The following is a 27,672-nucleotide window of genomic DNA, read 5'->3' as shown; positions in this document are numbered from 1 at the left end:
GTCGTATCAAATGAGTAACAAGAAGACGAAGCATGAAAAAAAAAAGAAAACCAGCGACACCTAACAAAACTTCTTGGCATCGTTAACGTTTCTTTTCAGCTTACGACCAACGGATAAATTCCCTTTTGAAATTCCGGATCGAATTGACCGTATCAATTTTCATCCCAGGGAAAAAAATGGTCGATAGAACTTCTTACTGAGTCGTCACCAACTGTCAGGACAATCGACGGACGTTGTGGGTGGAATACGTACTGCACGCAAACACTCTGCATTATACTCAAGGACTGTGATTCACTTCGCGATATGTTGAGATGTTACAGCTAACGTAGTTTATATCACTAGGAAATCTGACCAGGATAATTTTGCATTAATTTACAGAAAATTGTCCGTTGTTCGATCAAAGTATGTATGATCGTCCCGTAATTTCTGCCAGCATTTTATACCTCGTAACAAAATTACAAATATTTCTTGATACTTCAGAACGCGTTACACTGAGACAAATATCATTTGTTAAAGTAACTAGAAAAATTCAGTAAAACAGGTATCGTTAAAAAAAACTGTTTCAATATTGTTGGAATTACAAAAATCGAGGTACACGTAAACATTTTGCGCTATTGTTGATCCTTTTTTGGCAATTGGAACGCAAAATCAGTTTGTGAGGTTTCTCTACTTTTTTAGTTAAATAAGGCTTTAACGTCAATTTATTGTTGCGCAAGCATTAAATTTTCAGAACAGTTAGAAGAAAATATCGTAACAATGATCGTAATGAGAAAGAATAGTGAGAGATACTAGACTTTCCGGTAACATCTAGAAAACTAATTTTCATTTTCTACCTAGAACTATATTTTTCGATTGTGGTAAAAAATGAAAATAGTTAAGTATTGAGCGGTAACCGGAACCAAAAATTTCTCTCAGCGCAGTAACATGGATTTCGGAATCTCTGGTACCAATTTTATTTGCGTTTTGTATTTACTACGTTTTCAGAATACAGCCATCTGATACCAGACGTTATACTTTTATCATTTTACAAACTCGTTTCTTTCATAATTTGTTCTATAGCGTAGCCTGTTAGCGATCCTAATTAAAGCGGATTATCTCGGTAAATCTTGCATCCAGAGTAGGTCGGAGGTATGTTGTATGATTGCGGATCCAATAAAACGGCGATTAATTCGTCGGGTAAATTCAAGACATCCGTTAACTCGAAATTCCGAGCGGATTGGTGGAAAAAAATTATGAAGAAAATCTGTCGAATAGCGCATTCATAGCGATAATATGTGGAGTAGGCAACATGGAACCGACTTTACAAGCGGCGTTGAAGATAATCGTCACGCCTGTCGCGTGCATCGCCATTATATATCGGGGTATGAATCAAATTCAAGCATAATTAGGATGACGATAATAATTTGAATCGAAAAAACGGTAAAAAATGTATCAAACGAGATTGGCTTGGAGAAGAATTTTAATTCGGCGGTGAGTCGAGCGGTCATTTTGAACGTCCGGCAAGTTGGCATCTCCAGATCTGATAAGCGAGTGCGTAGTATAAAGTGAAACACACTGAGAGTTGCGCGTGGTTCTTCGGAGAAGAGGAATATGTAAAAAAGAGTGGAGGGGGGGGGGGGGGGGGGGGGTAAAGAGTGTAGGTAGCATTGCAGGTAAAAGCAACGTCATCAATTCGTGCAAGTACGCTGCAGTAAGTTTTAAAGAGGTCGGCTGCAGGCCAAGTATCGATAACTTATATTGAATTCAATAACAACATTTATTCATTGTGCGTCACTGGAACACTTCCTTTTCACACACCATCAATGCGACAAGACACGTGTTACAAGAACTGAGGCAAACAAGTATAAATAAGCAGTGCGATGGCGTTGAGGACATACGAAGTGCAGATATAGCAACAGTTAAATTTTATTACGAGGTAGTCGTATGTTGATTATTCGTGTAATTATTATATCCGTAAGCTAGGAATATGTGTTTGAAAATACTAATACTGGAACTATAAGCGAATGGTTAAATATATCGATGCTTTGTTTAAAATCACTTTGAAATGGTTGAAAGTTTGGTAGATTTGATTGTTTTCGCCCCATATTGCCTGATTTTATTCAGAAGACGCATTATTTATACAAAGCCACTGGAACAGATTTAATTTTTCTTCAGTAGTTGTCAATTAATTATTATTTCCGGCATTGCATTAATTATTGATCACAATCAGTATCGGTGCAATATTGTGAAATTGAATATTTAACGATACGAGCATAATGAAAACAGCGTTTCGCTGAATTTCGCAGTGAAAACACTATGCCGAATAAAATGAGTAAATTTCGTAAGAGATTTTTCCCCACTTCGAAACAGTTTGAAACAAAGCGTCGATACCTCAGTTTTTGTTGATAGTTCGAGTATTTTATATTTCTGAATTTTTTAGGACTACCGCGTACCCAATAAAAATGAATAAAAAGTCTCGATTTTTGGCGAATAAACCGCAACCTCAATCGGAGACGGAACAGAGTCCGATTATCCTTTAGTAACATCTGCGCGGGTTTGTCATTCCGGCCGCGAGTCCGCGACGCATTACGTATATAATGTACGTATGTATAATTTACCTCTGTACGCGTACGTCTGTATATCTGGATCGGTTATCCGCGCGACGCGATCGTAACGGAAATCGGCTCGTGAATGCGGTTCAATTGCGTCCAGCTACGCGATTATACGTGAAATCGGGCAGGACCCAAGGGCAGCTGTTCATTAAACTGTCCTCTCGTTATTGCGGCCGAAAAGCGGCGACGGCTTGTCAGAGCGCATCGAGATCGGTTCGGTGTTCCGGATCTCTCGAGTAGTCGAGGGCGATGCAGTTATCTGTGAGATTCTCCGCGCTTCGTTACCGCACCTGCCTTCTACGTCGAGGATAACACCTCGACCACCTTTGGAAACTCGAGATCGGACCGGGGGTGTTGCCTCTGGGGAGAAGAAGAAGAGGAAGAAGAAGAAGAAGAAGAAGAAGAATCGTTACTTTCTAGGCAATTTGCCTTACGCTTACAGCTGCTCGCGTCCCGATCGTCGCAGACTAATAACCAAATTTACGGCATTCTGGGATGAATTTTTTAGCTATGGATGTCGGTCGTCACGGCTGGATATGCCGTGTAATGTATGTATATTGGATTACCTTGCACGCATGTATCTGGTTTGAGCTAGGGGATGAATGCTGATCGGTATTGTTTGTAACAAAATTAAAAAAATTCTGAACGTTTAACGGTATAATGTAGCAATTCACACAAATGTTGGAGCGAAATTTACACCTCGTGAATGTGAATTCTGTACGAATTAATGACAAAGGCACGGATTTGCACTTACAACTAATCGCAATCGCGTAGAAAACAATATTTAAGGATCGTTGTTTGTTGATAGAGACATCTTTTAATCTAAGTTCCGATTCGGGTGGCAAAATTTTCAAGAATTTTGTGCTATAATTCATGTGAAGTTCTTTCAAATTGTTTCACGATTTTTGGAATGATTAAGACAGAAGTAAATTCGTGAGAGAAGATGGTGCGTAACTCCACAGATTACAGCTTGATGAGAATATTGAAAAATTCTTACAAATTGAATCTATATTTTTCGGGTATTTGAGTGACCGTCATTCCGGGATCAGAAATTGTGGCGAATTAAAAAAATTGTCCATGTAGAATTTGGGAAAAGGATTCTGCAGTTAAAACAGCTAACGATGAAAAATGTTTCTCACTGAAAGAAAAAAATCATTCCACTTTCCTCGGCGATCGTTTGAAAAATGTACACCTGTTTTTAGCCATTGTTTGAAAGATGACCTTATAATTCAATAAATTTGGTATATTATAGGTTCAAAACTGGATAGAAGCAAAAAATTGTTTGAAATTCAAATGAAATTGAATGATTAAGATACTTGAAAAGAAACGTCGGATCGCACAGGAAATATATTCTTCAAATTTAACCGGTGTCATGTTGCACGAACCGATTTTATCGTCGCGATAAAAATAAATAAAACACTTTAACGATGTATAAACAGTGAGAAATCGGCATCAAAATTAATGCCCACCAGATCGTCAAATTCTCTGCGAAATAGCAATCAGATTTTTATTTTATTACCAGAATATGTTTCGTGTTTTCGCGAAACCGGAACACGTGGAGTCGGCAAGTTGCGTTCGCATGATCGGATTAAAGGATAGTTAATTTAGTTCAGAATTTCGTAGCCGATTAAACGCGCCAGCTGTTGCCATATTTATGAGCCAATTATATATATATTCTAATCTCGATATCTGTATAAATAATCGAGACGTAAAAAAGGGAAGGAGGAAATTCTACAACCGTCTACGTGTATCGGGGCTGTTACTCCTTGACCCGATCGCACGCACCAAGTGCCCCGAGCTGTTTGCCATCTTCAAATTCCCGTTCCCACGTTCAACCGACTAATTTACCGGCAACAGCTACCGGCTCTACGCCGAGCGACGTATCGACGATGGTATTCCACGCTATTATTGACTGACAGCTGTTTGCTAAAAGGTTAAATATCGCCTACCATCGCCTGCAATTTGTCTACATCTCACCGCCGCGCCACAGGATTTTTTTTCTTTTATTTTGTATCGTTTATTGTAATTTTTTTTTTTTTTGTTTTTTTCGTTCATTATTTTACTCCTAGAAAAACTCTTCGGCAATTACAGTCACTTCCGATGGTTCTTGTCGCGGGTATTCGGACACTGCATTCTAGGACTTTTTCGTCAGCCTCGGACACCTTTCGATTTTTATCTTAATTCATCGGCTTATCGACGTTTTATTACGTCAAGATGAAATTGTTTTTTTAGGCGAGACCGCGGCGTCTAGAAATCTCCGTAATTCGACGGGGATAAAAAATTAATTCGTCTCGCTATCATTATCACCTAGAATATTCGGAGTTGGATGTGAAATAAAAAAAAAAAAATGAAACGCGATTTAAAATTCCCTAGCGTCTATTTCGAGCTTCGTGCAATTTGATAGAACTCTTTTTAGACTTCTTCGTCCGAATGAAGAATAATTGTGAAAAATTTATAACTCTCGAAGTAAATTACTTGGTTTATACGATCCAGATGTTGTATGAATTTTTTTTTTCGTTGTTTATCCGCAACTTTAAGCAGAGTTTAAAAATTTCTCTTCATTACGTACACTCGGAAAGAATTTTCTAAAAGTTTTGGTAAATATCAATCACTTTTCATTGGATGTAGAATTGACTTGGTCTTTTTTTTACAAAAACAAACTGCTCTTGAAATTAATTTGAAATTCGACCGATCCGTTGATACAATTAGCGATAGATTTACCACCCGATCAATAAAATTCATCGAATATATAAAATCCAAAGGTATGGGTATACCGTGATTCACGATTGAAAATAAAGTCACGGAGGAAAAGAATTTCTAAATGTGAAACGATTCAAAAGTATCTTTGTGCGACTATGATCTAATCGTATTTTCGTACCAGGAGATGTATTTTCGCGCCACGTGATTTTCAAAACGTCTCAATTAGTCAGTGATTGCGTGTGAATTTTCAATTAGAACGTGGGCGATGATGGCTATTAGCACGAACAGCGCCACTGTTATAAACGTTATTCAAAAACACGCACGAATGCCTTAACGATCCCACGTACTATCTAAAATTTAATAATACGTATCTACAACATATGTCCCGATGGTTAGCGGACTGGTGCAAATTTGCAAATCGACAAACGACGCAGTCTCTGCAATCGGTACATAGACATCTGCGTACAACTATTAGAGACTTTTTGGACGTTAAGGGGACGTTAAGAGATTCGAGGTTTTGAAACTTTGCGTGACTTTGATTATTCGTAACAATGGTACAAATGAATATAACCGGCTCATACCTTCAGGCGTGTTTATTCGCATATTTTTGAATAATCATATTGTATGGCATGGTTCCCAGATCAATAATACGGACGGTCCAACGTAATTAATCCAACGAGATAAAATTGCTTTCCATCACGATTCCAACCTAACGGATAATCTATAAATCCCGAGTCTCTTTGTCTGGATTTCTTTATTGGACCCCTCCTCTGTCGATCCCCCTGAAATGTAATTCCTAGAAAATGTTGTCACGATTTTATGATAGCAAACATCGCGATATCTTCTTAATTTTACGTTTTTTAATCGCCATTTTTGTTATTTTCGTCTGATTTTCAATTTTTCAAGGGCGATCGATAGAGAGGGGTCCCATAATTTATTCAACCTGGTGCAGGTTTCTCATTGCTGCAGAAACTTTTCAATTTTCTGCGTCTGGGATGAACATAAAAACGCTGCGGAATGAGTCGATTCCTGATCTGTATAAGGACCGAAAACCATCGATATATGCATATGAACGTGTCGCGCGTTCGTGGAGCAAGGTAATCAACGCTAACAATAAGTCAAGGTGTCGCGATGCCGCGCGTTCTTGGCTGTCACTCTCTCGGAAGGCCGAAGCTTGTACCGGAAAAATATAATTAGATATAGTTTGACTGACAACGAGCGTCGTTGCGTTGTCGGTGGATTCCTTGACAGAACCTGACGTATATACTTATATGCAAAAGATATCCGATACCCGAGACGAATGAGAATAGAAAAATTTCTCGAAAATTAAGAGAAGAAGTAAAACTGTCGAGGTGTGAGATAACACGACGTTTTTTTTTTTTTTTTCAATAAATAAAATATTTTTGCGGTTCTTGCATCGTAAAAGTCGTCGAAGCGCGGTTTAGAATCAAAGAACCATCGGATACTTGCACTGATCTAAATTAAAAGGGGAAAAAAAATAACACGTTCTAGGTGTACATAAATTTAAAGTCTGACTTTAATACTCGTAACTTCGATATAGAAACCGCGCTACTACATAACGATGGCAGATTCAAGCGGACAGTTGCTATTCATTCGCGCACCGTAAAATTCTGCGCTCGATGTATAATTTACATGTATCGCTTACAGATATGTGATGTTAACAAAATGGCGATGACAAGGAAAACCTTGATAGAAAATGAAACGCGAAGATCTTCGTCAAGCTGTAAAATGGATATTTCTCACGGTCGCTAATTAATTTTTCTAATCGTTCTCGTACGTTACAGCATATTGTCGGTTCCAGCTGGTTTCTAGTTCAAGTCTGGAGTGAAGCTATGTCAGTTTGTCTGATAGATAACAAAGTGTACACAACACTAGTATCAACCGGTTTCTCCTTGTTCTGAGAACTCTCGAAATAATTATCACTGGTAATGCAAACAAGTAAATTAGCCGCGTAGAGAATCGCTTTGCAAAATTCTACACTCGTTACTTTCACTGATTATGAAATCAGTTTAAAAACTGAGATGTAATTTCTGGTGAATGCAGATCGTTGCAGGTACGAGTATATTTATAGTTAGGTACTCAGCTGGTCTTTCCGATTGTAAATTGCAAGATCTGTTCGTATGAAAAATTTCATGTCATAGTTTGAACCTCGATTGTTTGGACGATACTATCGATCTCAGATTGTGTAAGATATTCCACGTGATTTAGCAGTGAAATAAGAAGAAAAAAACTAACGAATAATTGTGCAACCGACAGTAAGCGTTGACTAAATGTTAAGTACAACCTCTATATATATGTATATATATATATATATATATATATACACATATACGAGAGAATGATACTATTTTGCAGCGACTGCATTAGCTTATCGTAATTTAAAACTTCAGCCCAAGGCTTGTGAGAATTTCTGTCTTGGCGTGACATTCCAAACGTGAATAACTTACCCCGAGGCACCGGGTAAAGAAATCTGTTCGAAATACTGCTGCGAAGGAAATCGATACGCGAGAATTCGATGAGAGCAACAGGTGAATCCTGGCTTTATAACTGGTTCGCAGGTTGGTCCAAAATCGTGTTTACGCAACGCGTAGTTCATCCCGCGATTCCATGGCGAGCCAATTAGGCGCGGAGCGAATTTTTTCAGAGCCTTGAACGACAGAAAAAAGGAATGAAAAAATTAAAAGAGACATCGAGATCTACGACCCACACGTTTAGGCTGTGCAAACAAGCCGCGGGTCCAAGGTGTCCAATTTACCAAATACACCTGAATGTACACGGGAATATAATCTGCAATTAGCGAGGCCACTCAAAGTTTAAGAAGAGCTTTGCTAGGTGCTCGCACCAATTGGCGTGGAACTCGAGGGAAAAGCCGAGTGATTCGCGAGAAAGTTCGATGGAGTGTTTCGATTTTATGTTTTTAGTATATTTTGACGCAAAATATAAATTTGAAGCAGATACTATATATACGGTATAATCTACATATAGAGTGAATTTCTAACGACTGCACGGTCCGTCGTCTGCTAAAATTTAATGCGCACATGCCGCGATCCGAGATCAGCTGTTTGCCAGGGCAATTAGCTGTATTTAGCTAAAAAATTTCAACACTTTTGAATTGCGCACAACTGCCACCAACAACTGTCAAAATTTTTGAGGTTAGAGACAGTTGTTTACCCTGGCAAACAGTTGATCTCGGATCGCGGCATGTGCGCATTGAATTTTAGCAGACGACGACGAACCGTGCAGTCGTTAGAAATTCACTCTGTACGTAAAAAAAAAATAGTGAAATTTAATTGCACGTAACTTTTGAACCGACAGTTCTTAACGGTAATAAAAAAATTAGGCATAATTATTTTGAAATATTCTGACATTTGATGGTTAAAAATGTATTTCCTTAGCCGTCCCATGTTTGATTTCCAAACATGTCTTTTTTTTCAGTGTATCAGTTTCACGTAAAAAATCTGAAGCTTCAGAGCTTGCACTCACTTGTCGGTACTTTCGCATCAACATCGTTTATCCAGGTAATCCATAATTCTGTAGCATAGTGCATTTCTCATTCGTCGAGAAAGACGAGAAACGATCCATTTTACTCTTACAACAGCTCCCGCAATCTAATTCTTCGTTTTTTTCCATCTTAATTCGTTCTATTGCTAACAATAAATCTTACCAAACAAAAAACGGAGCCCGACTCGTTACGCCATTGCCGTCGGGCCCGAGGCAAAAATTTTCTGAGTTGAAACTCAAGGCACGCGATGCTGTGCACTCATCGATTTTCGAGCGGGTAACCGGAAGCTTGATAGTCGATTCGTAATATCAGGCAACAGGTTGATTGTTTGGAGTATTATATATTTTGGATCGGGATAGATTGTGTACTTGAAGTGAAACAACGCGTTGGTAATTTAATTATTGGATTGATCTTTAATTGATTTTTTTCTTTTTTTTTCTTCATTTTTACTTCGCTTTTTTCTGCTTTTAATTTCTCATTTGAAAATCGAACGGACTGTTCTGCTTATAATGTAAAAAGGTACATACCGGACATGCAGCGGAAAGCGAATTTACCGCCGCGAGCAAATATACATATACATAATATTATCTAGATATATTTCTATATATATATATATTCAATATATAATAGCAATTTTCTTGCCATATTCTTATTTCATATATACCTACATGTAATAATCGCGTAATTGTAACTATGTAATTAATATTACAGCTATATGTGTGTGTGTGTCATTTATCAATAAAGGCTATTATGGCGATTCGTGTATCATTTATATGTACATATTTATAGATTTTTAGTGACGCGCTATATTATACTATATCAGTAATATATATACGTACGCTAATTATTATTTTTTTTTAATATTATCATCGTTATTAATATTATTAAATGTACAAATCGGCAAAATTTCTCTCTTATTTACATCGGCGCCACAGTTTTGTACTCAGCGTTCAGTCGTTGACTAATTTTGGAAGCATTATATTATATACGTTTATAGATTAATTATTGTGTTCATCGTTGTACCCTTGATAAGCGGTTTAACTCGGACAGGTAAAATGAAAACTCGAAACACAGTTACACGAGAATCATAGATTATCCAATACTTCAAATATCTGTTTTCGATTAATTAGAAGTTGAGCTCGAAAAAGCAAGAAATAAAAAAACATAAATAATTTACCACTTTATGAAAAACGGTTTTATTTATCTAGTTTCCTGTTGCGTATATTGCATTAGTGAAAACTTTCAACTCTAACAAAAGCCTTGCTGATCCTTGTCTTTGTAAAAAATTCGTTTTATTTCCGAGGCCTTTGAATCTAGTGCAGAAAATTTTTTGTTTATCGCGATACCGATCCGATACCTTTGGAAATTCTCGGAAGTATTAAATAAGAATAGGTCAATTAAAACCACTTGTTTAGGGCAGCTACGCGTTTGTTTTTTACATTTTTTCCCGTTATATAAACACCCTGAGTGCAATAGTTCCTGTCAACACAAGTCGCACGCCAGCTGTGCGAGAGACCGTAAATGTACCTGCATCATATTTTCAAATACATATAATCTCGACAAGAGACCTGTGACGCACGAAAAACGGAATACTAAATACATATATAAGTATATGTACAAACACAGAATGATCGGTATCGTAACCATACTCCTTAACAACTTTATTGTCATAAATGTGTCTGGCAAGTCTTAACGTCTATCATACCCTATCAAACTTACAACCTAATCATCTTGGCGAGCACAGCATTGAGCATCATTGAGTAGAAAGATCAGGTATACAGACAACGTATAACGAGCAGCACGAAAATAGTGAAAACTTAAAAAAAAAAAAAAAAAACGTGAGAAAAGAAACTCAGCGATGTTAAAATCGTCCATTATCCCCCCCCCCCCCCCCCCGACCAGCGCAATCTACTCATCCTTTTTCTTCCTCAATTTTCCCTCCGTCTGAATGGTGCGCGAAACAAGATCTACGCATGCTCCGAGGGCAGGACTGGTGGCGCCATCACCCTCCGGAGTGTTCGCGATCTTGCTAAGTGTCATGATGTAGCTGCAGGCGATCCTGAGGACAGAGAGCTTTGACAATTTCTGATTATGCGAATATGCGGGAATGGCGCGTCTGAGGGTGTCGAATGCCGCGCTGATGGTGTGAACCCTGGTCCGCTCTCTGGCGTTCGCCTCTATCCTGCGCTCCCGGGTCATGTTCTTGTAGTTCCGCTGCTGGCCGCTCTGCGACCTCGCCTGGCCGTCGTTAGGGTGTTGAATAACGTGTTCCAGGGGATATCCTACCCTCTCGAAGCTCCCGCTGACCCCAGGATGCGACGGGACACGTGGCGCCTCACCGCGCAGGACAAGCGCCAGTGGTTCGTCCTGCAGCCGAGGGTGCGGAAGGACCGCGGGTGCCGGAGGCGGCGGGGGTGGTTCGAACCTCTGAAGGACCTCGTGCTTGCGGTGGTGGCCGAGGGGCGGCGAGGAGGCGGAGGGGATGTCGTCCTCCCGGAGCCTGAGGAGGACCTCCTCCTGGAACCGGGCCTCGTGCCTTCTCCGCGTCTCTTCGTCGGTCGGTGGCGGCCTTTCCGGGACGGTCTGCGGCTTCGGATCCCCGTTTTTCCCCGTAGTCGTGCTCCATGGCCGGAAGGGCGACGGCGACGAGCACGTCGCTGGCCTCGACTCCTCGTCGCCGACCGAGGCGACCTCCTCGACCTGCTCGAAACGCCGTTTCTTCAACGGCGCTGTACAAGGTTCCTGGATTTTTCTCGGCTCAGCGAGCTTTCGCTTGTTCCTAAGCGATATCGGTGTCACCTGGACCTCGACGCTGTCCTCCGAGGCACTCGGCGAGTGCAGACCCGACATGTCATCCTCGTCACCTCCGCTGCAGAAACCAGCGTCCCTCTCCGATGCGGACATCACGCCAGCTGGAACAGAGAAATTAAAATCCGCGGTCAGGGTTTTTGTAAGATATAATCGGTTGCAAGAGACGACTGTGCGCCAGAATTTGTAAAATTCAAAGGAGAAAAATGTATTTGTATTTAAAGTTGAAATTAAAGTGCAGCTGACCTGCAGTCGACGTTGTATGTTTAGCGCAAACCCTGATACAATATTAGCATGCCGCATTATTAAATGCCTCGAATAGAAAGTGTTGAAAAATCGTTAACTCTGACATCTGGCAGACAGACTGTGTACATACACAAACACAGCGTGCATAAATGAATCATGCAAGCCAGCAGCTCGTTTGAGCCTCAAGTACGATGCATTTATCGTCAAAGACCGAGTTTATACGATCTCACGTCCACACGAGCGTGCAAACGCAATATGTATGCTGCAGATGGAACTCTCGCTGACTTGACGCTTATTTCTTTTTTTTATTACGTGTGTACATCGTTGCTGGCACACGCGATTTCGCTACAATTCCATTCCCGGGTAAGTGTTAAAGGTTCCAAGTCTGGCAAGTTGAGATTTCACACAGCTCGTCATTACACCAACAATAAGTCTGAATACGTGAAAGCAAAAAATTACGACAATGCGGATAATACGTAAATGTACGTATATCGACGAAAAGAATCGAGTGAGCAAGAATTGAAATGATACATCAGATGAAACGTGTTCGAAAAGAATAATCAGGGTACGCATATCATATATCGTATACTGTAAAAAAGAATTCAACATCTGATATTGAATTTCCGAATTGACTAGAAAAAAATTTTTTACTCTGTTCCACACTGGGTATAATTTTGGTCAAATTTGAACACCGCCATTTTGTAAAATATTACAAACACAATTGTCTAAGTAGAAACGTAAAACAAAGTTAAAAATTTTGTCGCTACCGCTACGAGTGAAATCGGTTCGTGAAACGTAATTCGGTTATATCCAGGCGGCTCAACCCCATGACTGGGTTTGTAGTAGTTCGGTAGACGTACGCAGACACGGATAATTCCTGTGAAATTCTGAAACCGCGGCTGAGAAAACAAGCGGGTCTGTTCGATATCGAGGGAGTGAGATACGCGACACGTGCGCGTGAGGAGGCACGCATCTATGTTTAGTACCACGCGCGGTTCCCGGCTCGCGGTGTGTTCCCGACGACGTCGGCGGCTTCGCCGGCATACTCGCGTGGGCGGAATCACTTTCGACGAGATGTTTTCCACGTCGAGGCGCGAGTGCGTCATCCATCCGGACGGGTTCCGAACCATCTGGCGCTCGCAGCATCCCGCCATCCAGAATGCCAGCAGCCTCCGATTATAATATCCCGGTGAACCGAGCCGACGCCGCTGCCGCCGCCACGATGTGTATATTTTATACCTGACAAGAGACCACAGGGTGTAAACTTCGACTTGTACAATTATTCCTGTAGCACGCGCGACAACGAAGTGTAGCTATATTCAGATCGATTGTCTACAATGAACTATTGTAAAGAGGCAGATGCAAAATTCTTCGTTTGTCATCGATAATCTCGATAACTGTTTGACCGGCTCACACGAAATTTTAACACATGCTTCTCTGCTGTTTCCAAAATGTCATAGATTGTATAAATCAAGGTTATCCTGCCAAGAAGACGAGAAAAAATAGATGTCACTAATTTACAATGGCGATGCGACTAGCGCGCTTTTGTTTCGAGATTCTCCGCCAGGTGGCGGTAACTCATAATTCCTTTTCGCGACCGAATTGAAATGTGAAAGATATCAACCCCTGGCAGTTACCTTTCAGAATGTAATTTACCATTTTAGTAATGGACATTCGTAATTCCAAATTTTACGTCGATATATCGCGAGGAATGCCGATTAGAATCTCATTTACGGTGAGGTTATACCAACCTCTCGATAACTTTCCGCCTTTGCATCTCTGTGCGAAAAGTTGCGTTAGCGTAACTCGTGTTTTTCCACTTTAGTCACGATTAGCCAGAAGAGAATCTTTTCATTCTCCGTTAAAGAGGGCCAAACGCGGCCTAATAACGAGAGAGGGCTGTAGAGGACACGGGGAGCGATAAAAAAATTTGGTAAAAAAAATCCCTATTAATCTGGATGCTGGTGTCGTCGATACCTCCGACTCAGACAACGATTTATCGGAACCGAGGGGGACAAACGACGGCTGCGCCGCCTATATGGCCAGCACGTCCCGGGGTTCAGGTTTCTTGATTACAGATTGGCGACGGTCTCTATCCACCGCCACATGGTGCTGGCGCCAACGGCAGGCTGCCTCCGCTTCTCTTATTGCCTTACCTGGATATGCCTATAAGCGAGTTGGACTTCCAGGAGCGCGGACACGCACAAACCGCTTCGACGCGACGCCGGCGTCGATCTGACCGACGACGTCGCCACTCCGACGCTTCGACCCCGTAGATGGTGCGATAATCGCGACCTGCGCCACCCTGAATGGAACAGGAAGTTATGGACTAATCGAAATGCTTCGGTCATTTGACTTGGATTCTCCTCGTTGAACGATTCGCTGTAATTAAACGTATTCAAAGTCGCGATTAAATTACAATCGTTTCATTTTTCTGTGTGCGCAACGGGAAAAATGAACAATCCGCAAGTGATGCAATTATTTTTTTTATTTCTGGAGGATTTCGTCGGCAAAAAATGCCAATGATTACTGTCGAAAACAGCACGACTCCTCCCATAATTTAACCCCCATTATCCAACGAGCATACAGACAGCAAGAGCTTCTATATCGGGAACTTTTCTGCGTAAAGCAATGCGCGATGATCAGAGAATAAGAGCCACTGACCAAAGACACTGAAAGACGTAGCACTAAACGCGTATAAACACCGATCTCTGCCACGTACAACGATAAATATCGTGCAACATTTACATCAGCTAGATTAAAAACGAGCAAACATGCAGTATAATTCTTAATGACCCTTGGATAGAACGATTTTATCGTTCTAGCGACAAGCCCTCCGTATATATCTTCGACTCGCGTCATATCATCGCACATAACACACGGAATATTCTCCGTCATATGCACATCGTCACAATGCAGAGAGACAAGATTTCACTTATATCCAGAGTATCGCGTTATCTGGAAAAGATCAGAAGTAGGTATACCTATAATATTCGTCCGAATTACGAGTTCCAGGAAGAAACTATCATTGTATGACTATAGTCCTCAAAATCCACAATGTTCTGACCATCAACGCTTGTCAAAGTATCAATATATACATATGTGTACATATATATATATACACATATATATGTATAACGAGCCAGTGTTTTCAATAGCCATAAATTCTCGACCAGACAGCAAGAAACAAATTAAAAAAGAAAAATAGTTGAAAAAAAAAAACCGTTCGAATTAACATGAATTTTATTAAACCGCTTGAGTATGTATCGGGCACACGAAAAGTTGTCTCGACAAAAAAAAAGTCGCCGAACGAAAGAAAGGAAAAAAAAATGACAAAACAAAGCTCCGAAGACTTTAGATAAAAATCACATCATACGATTATACGGACGATCGTTCGAAAGTTATTTACAAAAACAACGAAACTTTCTACACGTGAATTTAGGATTTTTGAAATCTTTTTGCACGCCGTGAAGAGATTCCGTTAATAAAACTCACGTCAATCAAGTTCGCGTATCAAAACATGAGTATCTAAGCTAAGTCCCGTCGCTCCCACGAGTTTATAGCACGTTAGTGCAAAAAGACGTTTTCCGCAGATCTCGTTAAGGTACCGCTTAGTCGGTGAACCTGAGAAGTTACAGGATCAGGTATAGTAAGTATGCAAGTAGAAAATGAAAAAGCAAAATATTAATAATAAGAAAAAAAAAAAAAAAGAATAGAAAATAACTCCGGTATCTCCGTCACAAGAGCACGCGTGTAGAAAGCAAATGTACGTGAGCGTCGTGTTAAAGCTGCAAGAATCGAATCCATATATTCGTAATATCCGCCACACTACGGGACACTTGCATTGAATTGCGCTCTGCATTTAACCGAACCTGCACATGCTCTGTACGTATGTTTATGTAAAAGATGCGTGCGAGTAGGGCGTCGGTGTTGCGTCTAGCTTCAGGCGCCATTCCCATTATCAACTTAACGTCGATGCGTTTCTTGACCACGGGTCGGGTTATCGACTTTGTTACTTGCGGCGCGACGGTTCCGTTTGCGGAAAAGAAAACAACCGCCGACACGATTCGATTGACGTTATTTATATGTTTATTTATTTTTTCTTTTTTATAATCGAGTATATTATGCGTGTGTATGGCTTTCCTGCTGCAAGTCTACAAGAACTTTTCAAACTCATTTCTTAAGCTATGCTGCGGTGTGGTGTGAAATATGATGAGACGTTATTTTCCTAAAACCGGTACTTGGGTCAAAGAAAATTTCTCTAATTTTTCGGATTTTCGATGCAATTTTTTCTCTCGACAATGTTCTGACAAATATGTTGAAAAAATTTATGACTTTTATGCATAGCTATATATATACCGATATTGTATTGAGTAGAATAATTCTGTAACAACTGTAGCCTAAAAAGTAACGAGTTATACCTTCAACTCCTAAAAAAATAATCAGCCATGCGAAACGAATTTTAATTTCGTTCAAGAATTTAAGTCAATAGTAATTTCACATGCGGGTGATTAAATCCGTCGGATTCAAATATATGTATAATATATGCAAGCGAAAACGGTATATGTAATGCCTTAAAATCCGTATATTAAATCCCAAGTCACATATAATCGTCACCAAAACGTCTTAATTATACAAATTCTCTCGATTAAATATAATGCAATATATAACCGTAATCGGAGATTTTCAATTAAGGGACGTAAATCCGCGGAGATACGACTGCAATTTCACCCAAAGCTTAGAGTCCGGGTTTGCACAAGTTTTCGATCTTCCTTACAAATGTCGATATATCTTAAAAACTATTAATCTGATCAATACAAAACACAGCGTAAAAATGTGACCACACGTTGTAACTATTCCGTATGAAAATCGGTACAGCAGTTCCGGAGTTTTATAACTTAATAACACGCGTCAAAAGGACTTTTGAGTTTTATACATTCAGTGATAACAGAGCGTCGCTGCTTATCACGGTGCTTTTGAGGAGCTTGCGGCAGCAGCAGCTGGCTTCTCTTGTGCGTTACGCACACACACACACACACACGAAAGTAAAGTGTATATAATACATAAATACACACAAGATATAATAGAAAGTGTTCCGAGTTTTCGGTGATAAAATAGACGAACAGCGTGACACATTCGGGGACAGCGATAGCCCGTATATCCGAGATTTTCCTGCATCGGTGACACCTGGTCTTCCGGTTCTCTCACCTTGTCATCGATGATGGTTTTCACCCGTTTTCACCGATAGTGGTTATCGCGTTGCGGTGTCGCGGGATGCGCGAACCCCGTATCGCGCATCTGTTCATCACGATCTCCGTTCGACGAATGCACGACGCTCGGTTCGCTCGCACCGACGTGGATTCGATGAAATTTATTATCACCCTGAATTCGACGCGCGGGCGAGAAGGGGGGAAACGGAAGGACTGATGATAATGCTATCTGCAGGGACGTCGACGCGACCCGACAGCGAGCTTTGTGAAGCGAAGGTTGCGGAAGCGCACCTTAAACCCGCTAATCGCTGGCCGTTCTATTTTCAAAAGTCTAGGATCAGAGACGAAGCGAAAATTTTTTTAATGAAATGGATGAAACGAAAAGAAACAGGATCAACTTTTTTTTCAAGACATTTTCGAACGATTTCGGAGAGTAATCATCCTCCTCGCAAAATCTTGACGACGAAATTAACGGGTAGCGAATAGCGTATGTTCCAAACTGGATGCATGCATAATGCATGTATTCTTAATCATGGACTGTAGAATGTTTATTATATACCTATAAAGTTTGATAACGATTATATGGATGTTACGACCAATAATTCACTGAAATCTGTTTAAAAGTTCAATCCAAGAGTCTGATGCGAAAACTTCCAGTTTATTTAAACGAAGTATTCGAGACAGGGCAATACATATATATCCAAACATAAATTCTAAGAATTAAAACTCTGTATATTTAATTGACGTTTTCAGCTTCTGTAAATTATAGGCTACACATGTGATGTAAATCCGTTATACCGATGTGAAACTTCAACAGTTTATAATGATTGGCATAGAAAATTCAACGATAGTATAAAGCGAGCCAATATTTTAGGACAAAATTTCGCAAGTCCAATTTAAAGTAACTCCAAAAACTGCAGAAGATCGTTTACATATCAGACGTTAGAAGTTAATTTATTAACATAAAATTCGTATTATTTCTCTTACTTTTCACTGTTCAATCATATTATATACCTACTATAGGCCAATTTGGCTTTGGCAAAAAGAAAGCAAAAATAAAGGATGGTAATTATACGACAATTTATCTATTCACCCACACGCGCGCTGAATAGTCGAGGTTAAAGTTCGCAAAAGCGTGTGAAATTGAGGTGAACCCAACCCACATACCGAGGCGGTTAATAAATACGGAGAAATTATTGTGTGGGTAGGTTCAAAAGGATAATTAATTAAAAATAAGTATACATAAATATGTATATATAAAAGTGTAAAGAAGCGTGTGTAAATGCTGGCCACTACAGCTCGAGATCCTTTCGAATCATCCGCGTCCAAGTGCATCTACGTATACATGCATACAATATACTTGAGACACCGTGTGTACAAGTATGCGTAATATTCACATCCCCGAGAGAATGATAATAAATAATTAATGCAAGACTCGTCGTGGTAGAAGCACGTGTCGTCTTGCAGGTACCGCAGCTTTATAAACTCGACGTCGACGTCGTCGGCGTCGGCGTCGTAAACGTAACGGCTTCCCGCCGCGTGCCGCCTCCTCTCTACGGTTCTAGTGTCTTCCTAATTAATCGAACGAATGATTTTAATTAACCGTGACTGTAGAATTTCTACTCGCTGGTTATAGCTAGATATTTTTTTAACGCGTAAAGAAATAGGCTGCGCCGCAGGCCGCTGGACCAAAAATAAAATAACAAGAGAACAACTTAAATATTATAGAAGCCTAGGAAGCATGAAAATCAAAATTAAGAAGTATGCGCCGGTCTTAAATGCCACAGAAATTTGTCCGCCTCTCTCTCTCTCTCTCGCTCTCTCTCTTTCCATACATTTCTTTCTCTCTCTCTTATCTCTTGCGCAATGCGCAGCTATGCAGCCATAAGTGCAACGCAACGGGTCGTTTACGGAATTCGAAACAGGTATAGGTATGTATAGGCAAATGAACCTGACTGATCGTCGCGTTGCCTTTGACAACAAGAGTGACGAGAATTAAACGGAATACGATTGGAATATTACATAAGTGAAAAAAGACACGAGGGTACAATTAACTGGTAACTGGTAATATTACGATAAGGAAATACATGTAGCATAATATGATAATGATGATGATGATGATGATGATGGTGACGACGATGACGGTGATGCACGGCGGTACCGCGTTCGAAAAACACGAATACAGACGCATATCTTAAACGGCGCCGATAACCAGCGACTCTTCGGCAAGGAACAGGCCAGTTTGTCAACGCGGTGCGTCTGCACTCCATAAATCTCTAAACCGTATATTTGATTTCCTTCTTCTCATCATTTTATGCTGTTGTATTTTTACTTTTTAATCTCTCTCTTTTTTATTCAAAAAAATTATTTTTTTTTGTTTCCACTCCTTATTATTTACTTTTTTTCTGGCGCCAAGTCAAGCCTCGCGATATTTAACGCCGAAAGGCGACGACGTAGACAATTTCTCCTCCCACTTCATCTCGAGGCGTGTAGGATGACGTTGCTGCTGTCGATGATGTAGCGCACGATTAACGGACCTAATTCTAATCGCTTGTATCACAAATCTCACTGTAGGAACGACAAAATTTCACACTATAAGCTCGAAGCATAGTCGAAATCACAGTTTGACTCAAAGTAACTCAAGAATTTTGTCGAGGTAATTTAATGTTCGAGTTGAAATTAGACATCTTACTCAAAATGTGTAATTATGAGCTTCAACTTTGAGTCAAAGTCTTAGTCAGGGTGGCACAAGTGACTCGAAGTGGTTCAGACTACGTGCAATTCAAAGCGACCCAAACTTTGAGTTGAAACGTCTCAAAATTTCGGTAGCTTAAAGTTCGAGTCAAAGTGGTGTTAAAGTTCAGAATTTCAACTAAGTTTATTTACAAGCTAAGCATTTTCGACCAATTTTGAGATCTCTCTAATTATCCACGTATTAATTATTATCGGTTCTAAGGTACAAAACATTTATTTACAAAGTAAAGTAAACGTATATAGTAAAACTATTGCGAATATAGTTTTCAATCGCAAAAAAATACTTCGATTACCACCCTGATTTACATTACTTTGCAAAGCATCGTTAGGTACGCTTGGACTGGATAATTTTCAACAAAACGGAAGAAAGTGAAGGAAAACAAGCGACTTTAGGCTGGCCGTGAGCCAGCCCTTGAAATTCCCGTTTTCACACTGCGGGTTCCAATTTCACAGAAAAAAATCAAATATTAATACAAATTCGAATTTCGAATTGCAAATAGAGATTCGTGATTGACGATTTAGAAGCCCTGAGGTGCCAATATTACATGAAAATGTGACCTTTTTTTTCAACCACTATAATGGATCCACCATTATAAATTTTGCAAATCTAACCTGAGATTAATGATTAGTGACCAAATAAATTTTACGGTACTTATTTCTGTTCTAATCCATTCATCATTATTAAGATATCGCCATGTTTATTTGATTTGTTGAAATTTTCTTACTTAAATAATTGAAAAATTTCTGAATCGATCAAAGTAAAAATCCAATCAATTCCAAGTTTGGAAAAGCCGCGTCGATTGAGACAAAAATCATTGAAATCCGTAAACTCGTTCTCGAGATGTCCTCGGATAAAAAAAATCGATCACCTCATTCGGTGATTATCTAGATATCGAAACGTCGATATCTAGTGAAACGTCAACTTTTCATTTTCGTGTTGATTGCAAGTAACATCCTTTTCCCTCTTCAAAACAGAAAAACAGCAAGTTAAGAAAAGTTCCAACCGTGCCATGCCGCAACGACGCGTGAGAACCGCTGACGCTGTACGCGATGGATGCTGGCGTCACGGAAGCGGAGGAAGAGGTTGCGGAGGATGAGAAGGAGGAGGAGGAGGAGGAAAAAGAGGAGGAGGAGGAGGGCGATGCCGCGGAGGGAATTGGAGGGGGCCGCGGATGGCGCTAGCCAGATGGTCGAGCCGAGACAAGAGTTGTACCGTATATGCGAACGAGAGGCAAGAGAGAGGATGAAAGAGAGAGGGGCGGAGGGAGGGAGAGAGAGAAGGAGAGAGAGAGAGAGAGAGAGAGAGAGAGAGAGAAGCAGAAGGCGACGGTCACCAGCTGTGGCACCGCGAGTCGCGGCATCGCGGCGTCGCTCCGCGGGGTCAGGAATTGCCACCCAACTGCACTTTCAGCCTCATCGTGAGTCTTCCCTGCTGCCTGCAGCATCTTCACGGCGGCGGGGTGAATTCGTTGGAAAAACTGAATTATCTACGACGAACAATTTCGCCAAGAATAAAAATTGAAAATGATATCTTTTGTAGCCCCGTACCGAAATTCAACAATAAACATGGGCGTTGAATAAAATTTTTTTTGTAATGATTGCATCGAGAAAAGTTGTACTCGTAGACCGTTGCTTATACCTACTCCTTTTTAGAAATTGAAAAAAAAAAAAAAAAAAAATTACGAACATCGATTTCACGAAAAAGTAACAACGTTAATAACTATGTTGAAACTTGTTCCGCGTTGTATGAGAGGCTATGAAATAACTGAAATTCGGTAATACTTGATAAATCGATTTTTGTAAAATATATAAAGTATTTTTTTCTCTTCAATCTATCGTTATTTTAACGTTACAAACTTGAACCTGATGTGAAAACAAATAAAAAAAAACTTTTAATAGTTTTCCTACGGAAATTGTTCTCCGCAGGCTTTTCGAGCCCCATTGATTCGAATCCGAAGACCGAAATGTGATTTTTCAAATTACGGATCGAATAAAGTGAACTTTGAGGATGAAGAGTAAAATTAGAGGTCTAATGGCACATCGTTTCAACTGTTCGAGATGTGTAACTTCAAGTCGCGTGACATCGATGAACGTTGATAAAATAGTAAACTGCTTGTGTCATCCGCACCCGTCGGCTACTAGCTAACTATTCACGTTCCACTTATATAAATAGCTACGTTGTACGATCGGTGAACAGAAGTTGGAATTGCATTTATCTACATGCCGTGTGCAGTTGGTGATATCTATGTTCCTTTTACGCGGAACGTTGTTGAATCACCTCGGGGAAAATTGACGTACGTAAATTTAAATGCAACAATTCTACAATCTGAAATCTAATAATTACTTCGAACGATTCTCTTCGAACTTGCTAGAAGGGAAAAAAAATTTTTTTACGGAAGCTTTCTCTCTTACACTTTTTTTAATCAAATTCTTCTCGTTGTGCAAAAAAGAATCTCAATGCTCAAAATTACTTATCAAGGTTTTATAAGAAAGTACATGCACAAGTATACTTTTAAAAAGTGAACGTAAAGCGGAGATTTTTTGTTACCGAATGTTTATTATATACGGCCAGACGTAAGATGCAATGTGGATTCTACATGTTTTATCATTAATAGTTATCGCTATTTTGCACTCACGTAATCGGGGGTGATAACGCGAAAACATTACAATCCGGGATAATCGCACTGAAAGCGTCTCGACCAAATATGCTGATTGCGGGCGATAAACTCAGAATTGGCTCTCCCTGCAAACCGCTTACATTTTTTATCGCCATTTAGAGATAAGATCATGAACGGTGCCCTCGAGATTAGATCTTTTCAGACTTCATTCATTGGTGAGCGCACAAGAAAACAGCGATGATTTTCTCCACCTCCTCGTCGGTCACTTATCGCTTGAAAAAATTTCGTTCTACCTCTCACAGCGATATCAACAATACGTCAGACATACAATTGCTGGGAATTCCAAGCTGACGCGTCGTATCGCTATTTGTCACAGGTATTCAGCCGGGAATATACGTCACTGTTTTAGGATTGCTTCGCAGCCACCGGCGATTCAAAATTAATTATACGTCTTCAACCGGAATTTGCGCAATCGTACAAATGACGGGAATGAAAATCGGCGATGTGCTTTGAAATTCTCAAACAGACTATCACTTAATCGATTTACAAAAAGAAGGAAAAATTCCCTAAAGCAGAATTTTATTACCCGCACTACGATAAATATTTTTGTAGCGAACAAGACAACAGACTGATAAGACGCGAAGTTTTCGATGCAAGTTAAATCGATGAGACACTGCGGTTCAAAATTTACCTTCGTATCGACATTCAGGAAAAATTAAATTGCCAAGCGAACACGAGTGTACGATACAACATTTATCAACGTAGCGTTTCATTGTGACGAGGAAATTTCCGACAAAAATGATACGCGTTTGACGAACGTATGTACATGCGTACAATAAATTTACCTTGTGCAAAAAAATTGCGCAAAATAAGTTATTACACTCGTAACCCACATCGACGTAAGTATAAACGTTGAGTCCAAGAAGAAGAGTAGGAAAATTGAATGATGATACATAGCGAGAAAATGATCGTTATAAAATTAAGTAATTCCCATCTACATACACACGCCTAATGACGGAGTTTTTAGTCGCTATAGCGCAAGGAGACCATCGTGATTGTAGGCAACTTGTACAACGGTATCGCATAGAGAGGCTAGGCTACACTGCTGGAACCTAAAGTCACTAAAATGTTCGAATTCAACTTTCTACACACGTATTCGCACACATCTGCGAATATTAAAATTGTAATAATAATATAAATGCAGAGCAATACACGACGCGTGTATGCGAATTATAATTCGATGCACACGTTGCTTGCAGTGTGTGCATATACGTAACCGTAAAGTTGATGAAGAAAAAAAATAAAAAAAGCAGAGAGAGAGGGGGGGGGGAGATAATGGCCAGTGCCGTTTAAAACAACAGGTGTTTCACGGCTGATCGTCGTGTTCGCGTATGCATATGAGAACACAGAATACATAATTTCGATAACGGCCTGACTTTCTCACTTGAAACGCGCATTAATTACCATATTATATATGCCCTGCATGTATTGTAACAAGTTGATAATAATTAATGCCGGTTACATATTACGTGTTTTTCGCAGGCACGCATTCACGCGCTCAGGAAACGGATGCGGCTTTAAGTCAACCTGTCCCTTATCCTCGCCCCATCCTGCCTACGAACTGCGTGCTCACTGGCTTTTCACTCTGACCCATCGGACCCAAAAGACCCACGAACCTGACCAGGATCTGATAGAGAGAGGAAGGCAGGTGCTTCGCGCAACGCTACGAAGAGCTGCGGGAATTCAGAGGGTAAAACTGACGTTCAAAGGTGAAATTTGAGGCGACAAGTGCAAGGAACGTAATTCTTAATCTCACAAATTGGATAAATAACGTTTAGTTGACAAAATATTAATTAAACTATCTTGAAATAAAGACCTTCTGTAATAAATGAAATGAATTCTATTTGTCGAGCAAAAAAAAAAAGAAAAGAATTTTCAGTGGCTTCGTATATTATGCAAATAGAAAATTTGTTCACCTTCTAGCTCTCAATTTTTTTTTTTTTTTCACGCAGGTCCATTTTTTTCCTTCTCACTCGGATTTTCGCGCGATCAATGTCTTATCGTCGTTTCAGCAAATTTGTGCGGCGTATTGCGAAAATTAACGTATGAAGTGAGTAACACACGTAAGGCGACACATGCCGGTGTACACGCTTCGAATTGAAAACCTATAAAGCTTGCGGAGAATGACGATTTGCATCGCATCGCGATTCGAGAACAGCTGCAGGTGTCGCTGTCTTCTCCTCTTGTCAAGCGATGGGGACTACTCGATTAATTTGTCACCAGACTGTGACGAAGGCCCGACGACACTTCGCGTGGAACGTCGTCGACGATTCTCTGCTTTTCTCTCCTTCTCTCCTTCGTGATAACTATATTTAGACAGAACGGTATCCGACGGTCTTCTGCCTAATCAAACGCCACGGTTTGCAACCGTGTGACATTATCGAGAGACCCGACGGTCATACTTGTTGCTAACTTGTCTCGTTGGATTTAAGAAAAATCGAAAACTTGCTAAACTCTCGCGAAATTTATAACGTTGATCATTTTTTGGAGGATTATGGTACTTGGTGATTTTCTCAAGTTCAGCGAGCCACGTAAATGAAGCAAATCGTACCTACTCAGACTTTGCGACCTCAAAACCTCGAAAGCCAAATGTTTTTGTTCAACGTTTAACTTTAACCTTCTCGTAATTTGGCAGAGAAAACTTCGCCGAAGTTTTCTCAGCTATCCCGACCTTTTCAAATTTGGGTGATGTTTGATGTTCGGATACTTTACACTCGCTCGGTATAAGTATTCGATGCAAATGTAAGTTACTGTTCGAGAAAAAGTTTTCTTCGTCTTCAAAGGGGGATCTTCTTTTATTGCCGTACATACTTTGCGAAACTTTACCGAGTATCCCAGATCTGTATTTCAACGATCCAGACTAAAGTGCTATAACAAGTACTTTTTCTTCCTCTATATTTTTATCATCTAACGCAGTCTATACTAATCTGCACTTTAGTTTGCCAAGATGCGAAAATTATACTCGCCTCCAAGAGAATCCGCTGTTTAAAACTTATTCGTTCAAGTTGTAAAAACTTTCCGTACGAAATGTCGTTCCCACTGAAGTTTCGTTCAGTTTACAATGCAAGTTTCATGTTCCCCGAGCTGCTTTGAAATTCACATTCTCGATTTCACTATTACAGATTTCGTCCCCCCTCCCCTCTATATATAACTATTTTTTATTCGTCTGATCGGACGTTCAAAATCCACCGGTTCAAATTCTCCGGCGACTAATCAACCGTCAAGTTAATTCATCCTGTATGTAAATTTTTCAACAGCTAAATCAAAACGGCTCATTGTCCTCGGGAATTGGGTTAAAGCTCGAGGCGTTTTTTTCAACAACTGCACGACGGATTAAACGCGGCGAAATAATTGACGGTACAATAATTGCAACGTCAACTTCCCTCTTCGTCTTCTCGCGAAACTTTCAACTCCGACCGCACGTTATACAAACAATTACACGAATTCCATGGAGAACTATTGGCACGTTTGTATTTTTTTCTTTCATTTTCCTTATCTCTCTCGATGACTCATCGACCCATGCAATGCTCGTGACATTACGATGTGCATGGTATGCATCCGCGTATCGACAACGCCTTGTAATTGTAATCGTATGCATATGTAAATAACGTCTTGTGAACGGCGGGGGGGGGGGGGGGGGGGGGGAGAATGATACTCAAACGCGTGCCTCGATCGCTCGTTTTGCATTGCGAGGTATACAATGTACCGCGAATTATGTCCACATACGTGACGCGTATAATGCAACCGAATTTTTAAATTGCCTGTACGTGTCAATTATTTGCAAGACCAGTTAATATCCTCGGAAATTATACAGTCATCGCGAAATTTCAAACGACCGTCGTTGGCTGCAGAGGCTTGCTCATTGTGATATACGGGTTGTTTTTTTTTTTTTCGAATAAATCGAAAACCGGAATGCTAAATAGATTTTTCGAATTCTCGAAATTTAGATTCATCGGGAACAGCATGACTTATAACGAATTATAGCTGAAATGTATATACCTAATATATTTGTCATGTAACACGTCTGAGGAGAATAACTGTTTCGATAAAAAAAAAAAATAATTTATTATACAATCAAAAAGACAAATGTTGGGAAAAAATCTATAAAATTTCTAGGTTAATAATTACATTATATATTTAACAATTTCGCAAACTTTCTTAACAACGAAGGGTTTCAAGAATAAACACAAGTTGCACAAGATATTCAGGCCTATACGTGTAATATAACATAATAGTCATTTAATACCGTACAACCTATATATATATATTTTCGCACGGCGTTTCGATCAAAGCAAAGCCGATACGGGATGGGTAAACAGGAAACATAAAATTCATTTAAACCGTGACTCAGGTGTCGCAAGATACTACCGTATACGGCTTTCTCGCATCCACAAGCCATACATAATCGCATCTTTATCGTTTTTCTTGATCAGAACACACCTGTATACATATACGCATATGTATATAGGTATTAAAACGTACCCAAACCATGACATACATATGTAAATTATTGTAAATGGGCCAATGTGTCTCCCCGAAGGATTATTATGTTATCCTGATCGATTCCGCCGGACAAAAGGATGGAGTAAAAAAAAATACAGTTCAATAGTGAAGCCGATTCTCCGAGCACCGTTTCAAACACTCTCGCAAATTTGCACCTGATCTCAGTATTCGCGGGGCATTGACTTGCTAGAGGCGTAAAACGGTCTCATCTTTATTTCTCTAATTTGACACGTATGCCTGAAGTTTCAAACGGTCTTTTGAAAGAAATTTTAGGCAGCCGATACGACACAAGCTTCTTTTTCTCTTCTGTTTCGAAACAAAAAAAAACTGTCGCACTAGTATTGAATTGAAAATTTATTTATCGAATTGTACTCTCTTTTGAAAAAACTGTCGTACGCGACGTGATATAGAGTGAAAAAGTATCGCGATATAATTAGATTGGTATCTGTAGCTTGTTCATACTTTCGTTAAAATTACGTTCAGAACTTAAAGCGCATCGTGTGTCTGACGGGTCGGTGGAATCCTAGCGATTATTAAGGATCACAAGTCAGCGCAAAATTTATCCACAATTTTGCGCTGATTTATTTGGTCGTTATCAAAACTCAAAATTAGAGTAATTCAAAACTTGGAGTTTCTATCAAGATTGGTTATAAAATTAT

At 39.9% G+C, this 27,672-nt stretch overlaps 1 protein-coding gene across 3 annotated transcripts in view; it reads right to left on the bottom strand.

The window, feature by feature from the left end:
• Positions 1–10,691: 10,691 nt before the first annotated feature.
• The window catches only part of LOC124301536 (carbohydrate-responsive element-binding protein), a 98,080-nt gene continuing 81,099 nt past the window's right edge, over positions 10,692–27,672 (bottom strand). For all 3 annotated transcript variants that reach the window (XM_046756715.1, XM_046756724.1, XM_046756704.1), the window contains one exon: positions 10,692–11,726. In XM_046756715.1, the coding sequence (XP_046612671.1) occupies positions 10,723–11,718 (996 nt within the window). In that variant the 5' untranslated portion in view covers positions 11,719–11,726 and the 3' untranslated portion in view covers positions 10,692–10,722. The remainder of the gene's footprint in view (positions 11,727–27,672) is intronic.

This window comes from Neodiprion virginianus, chromosome 1 (assembly GCF_021901495.1).
Source record: "Neodiprion virginianus isolate iyNeoVirg1 chromosome 1, iyNeoVirg1.1, whole genome shotgun sequence".
In the NCBI taxonomy this organism is placed as follows: Eukaryota; Metazoa; Arthropoda; class Insecta; order Hymenoptera; family Diprionidae; genus Neodiprion; species Neodiprion virginianus.
The sequence above is the reverse complement of the archived record's forward strand: the minus strand, read 5'-3'. Positions and strand labels throughout refer to the sequence as shown.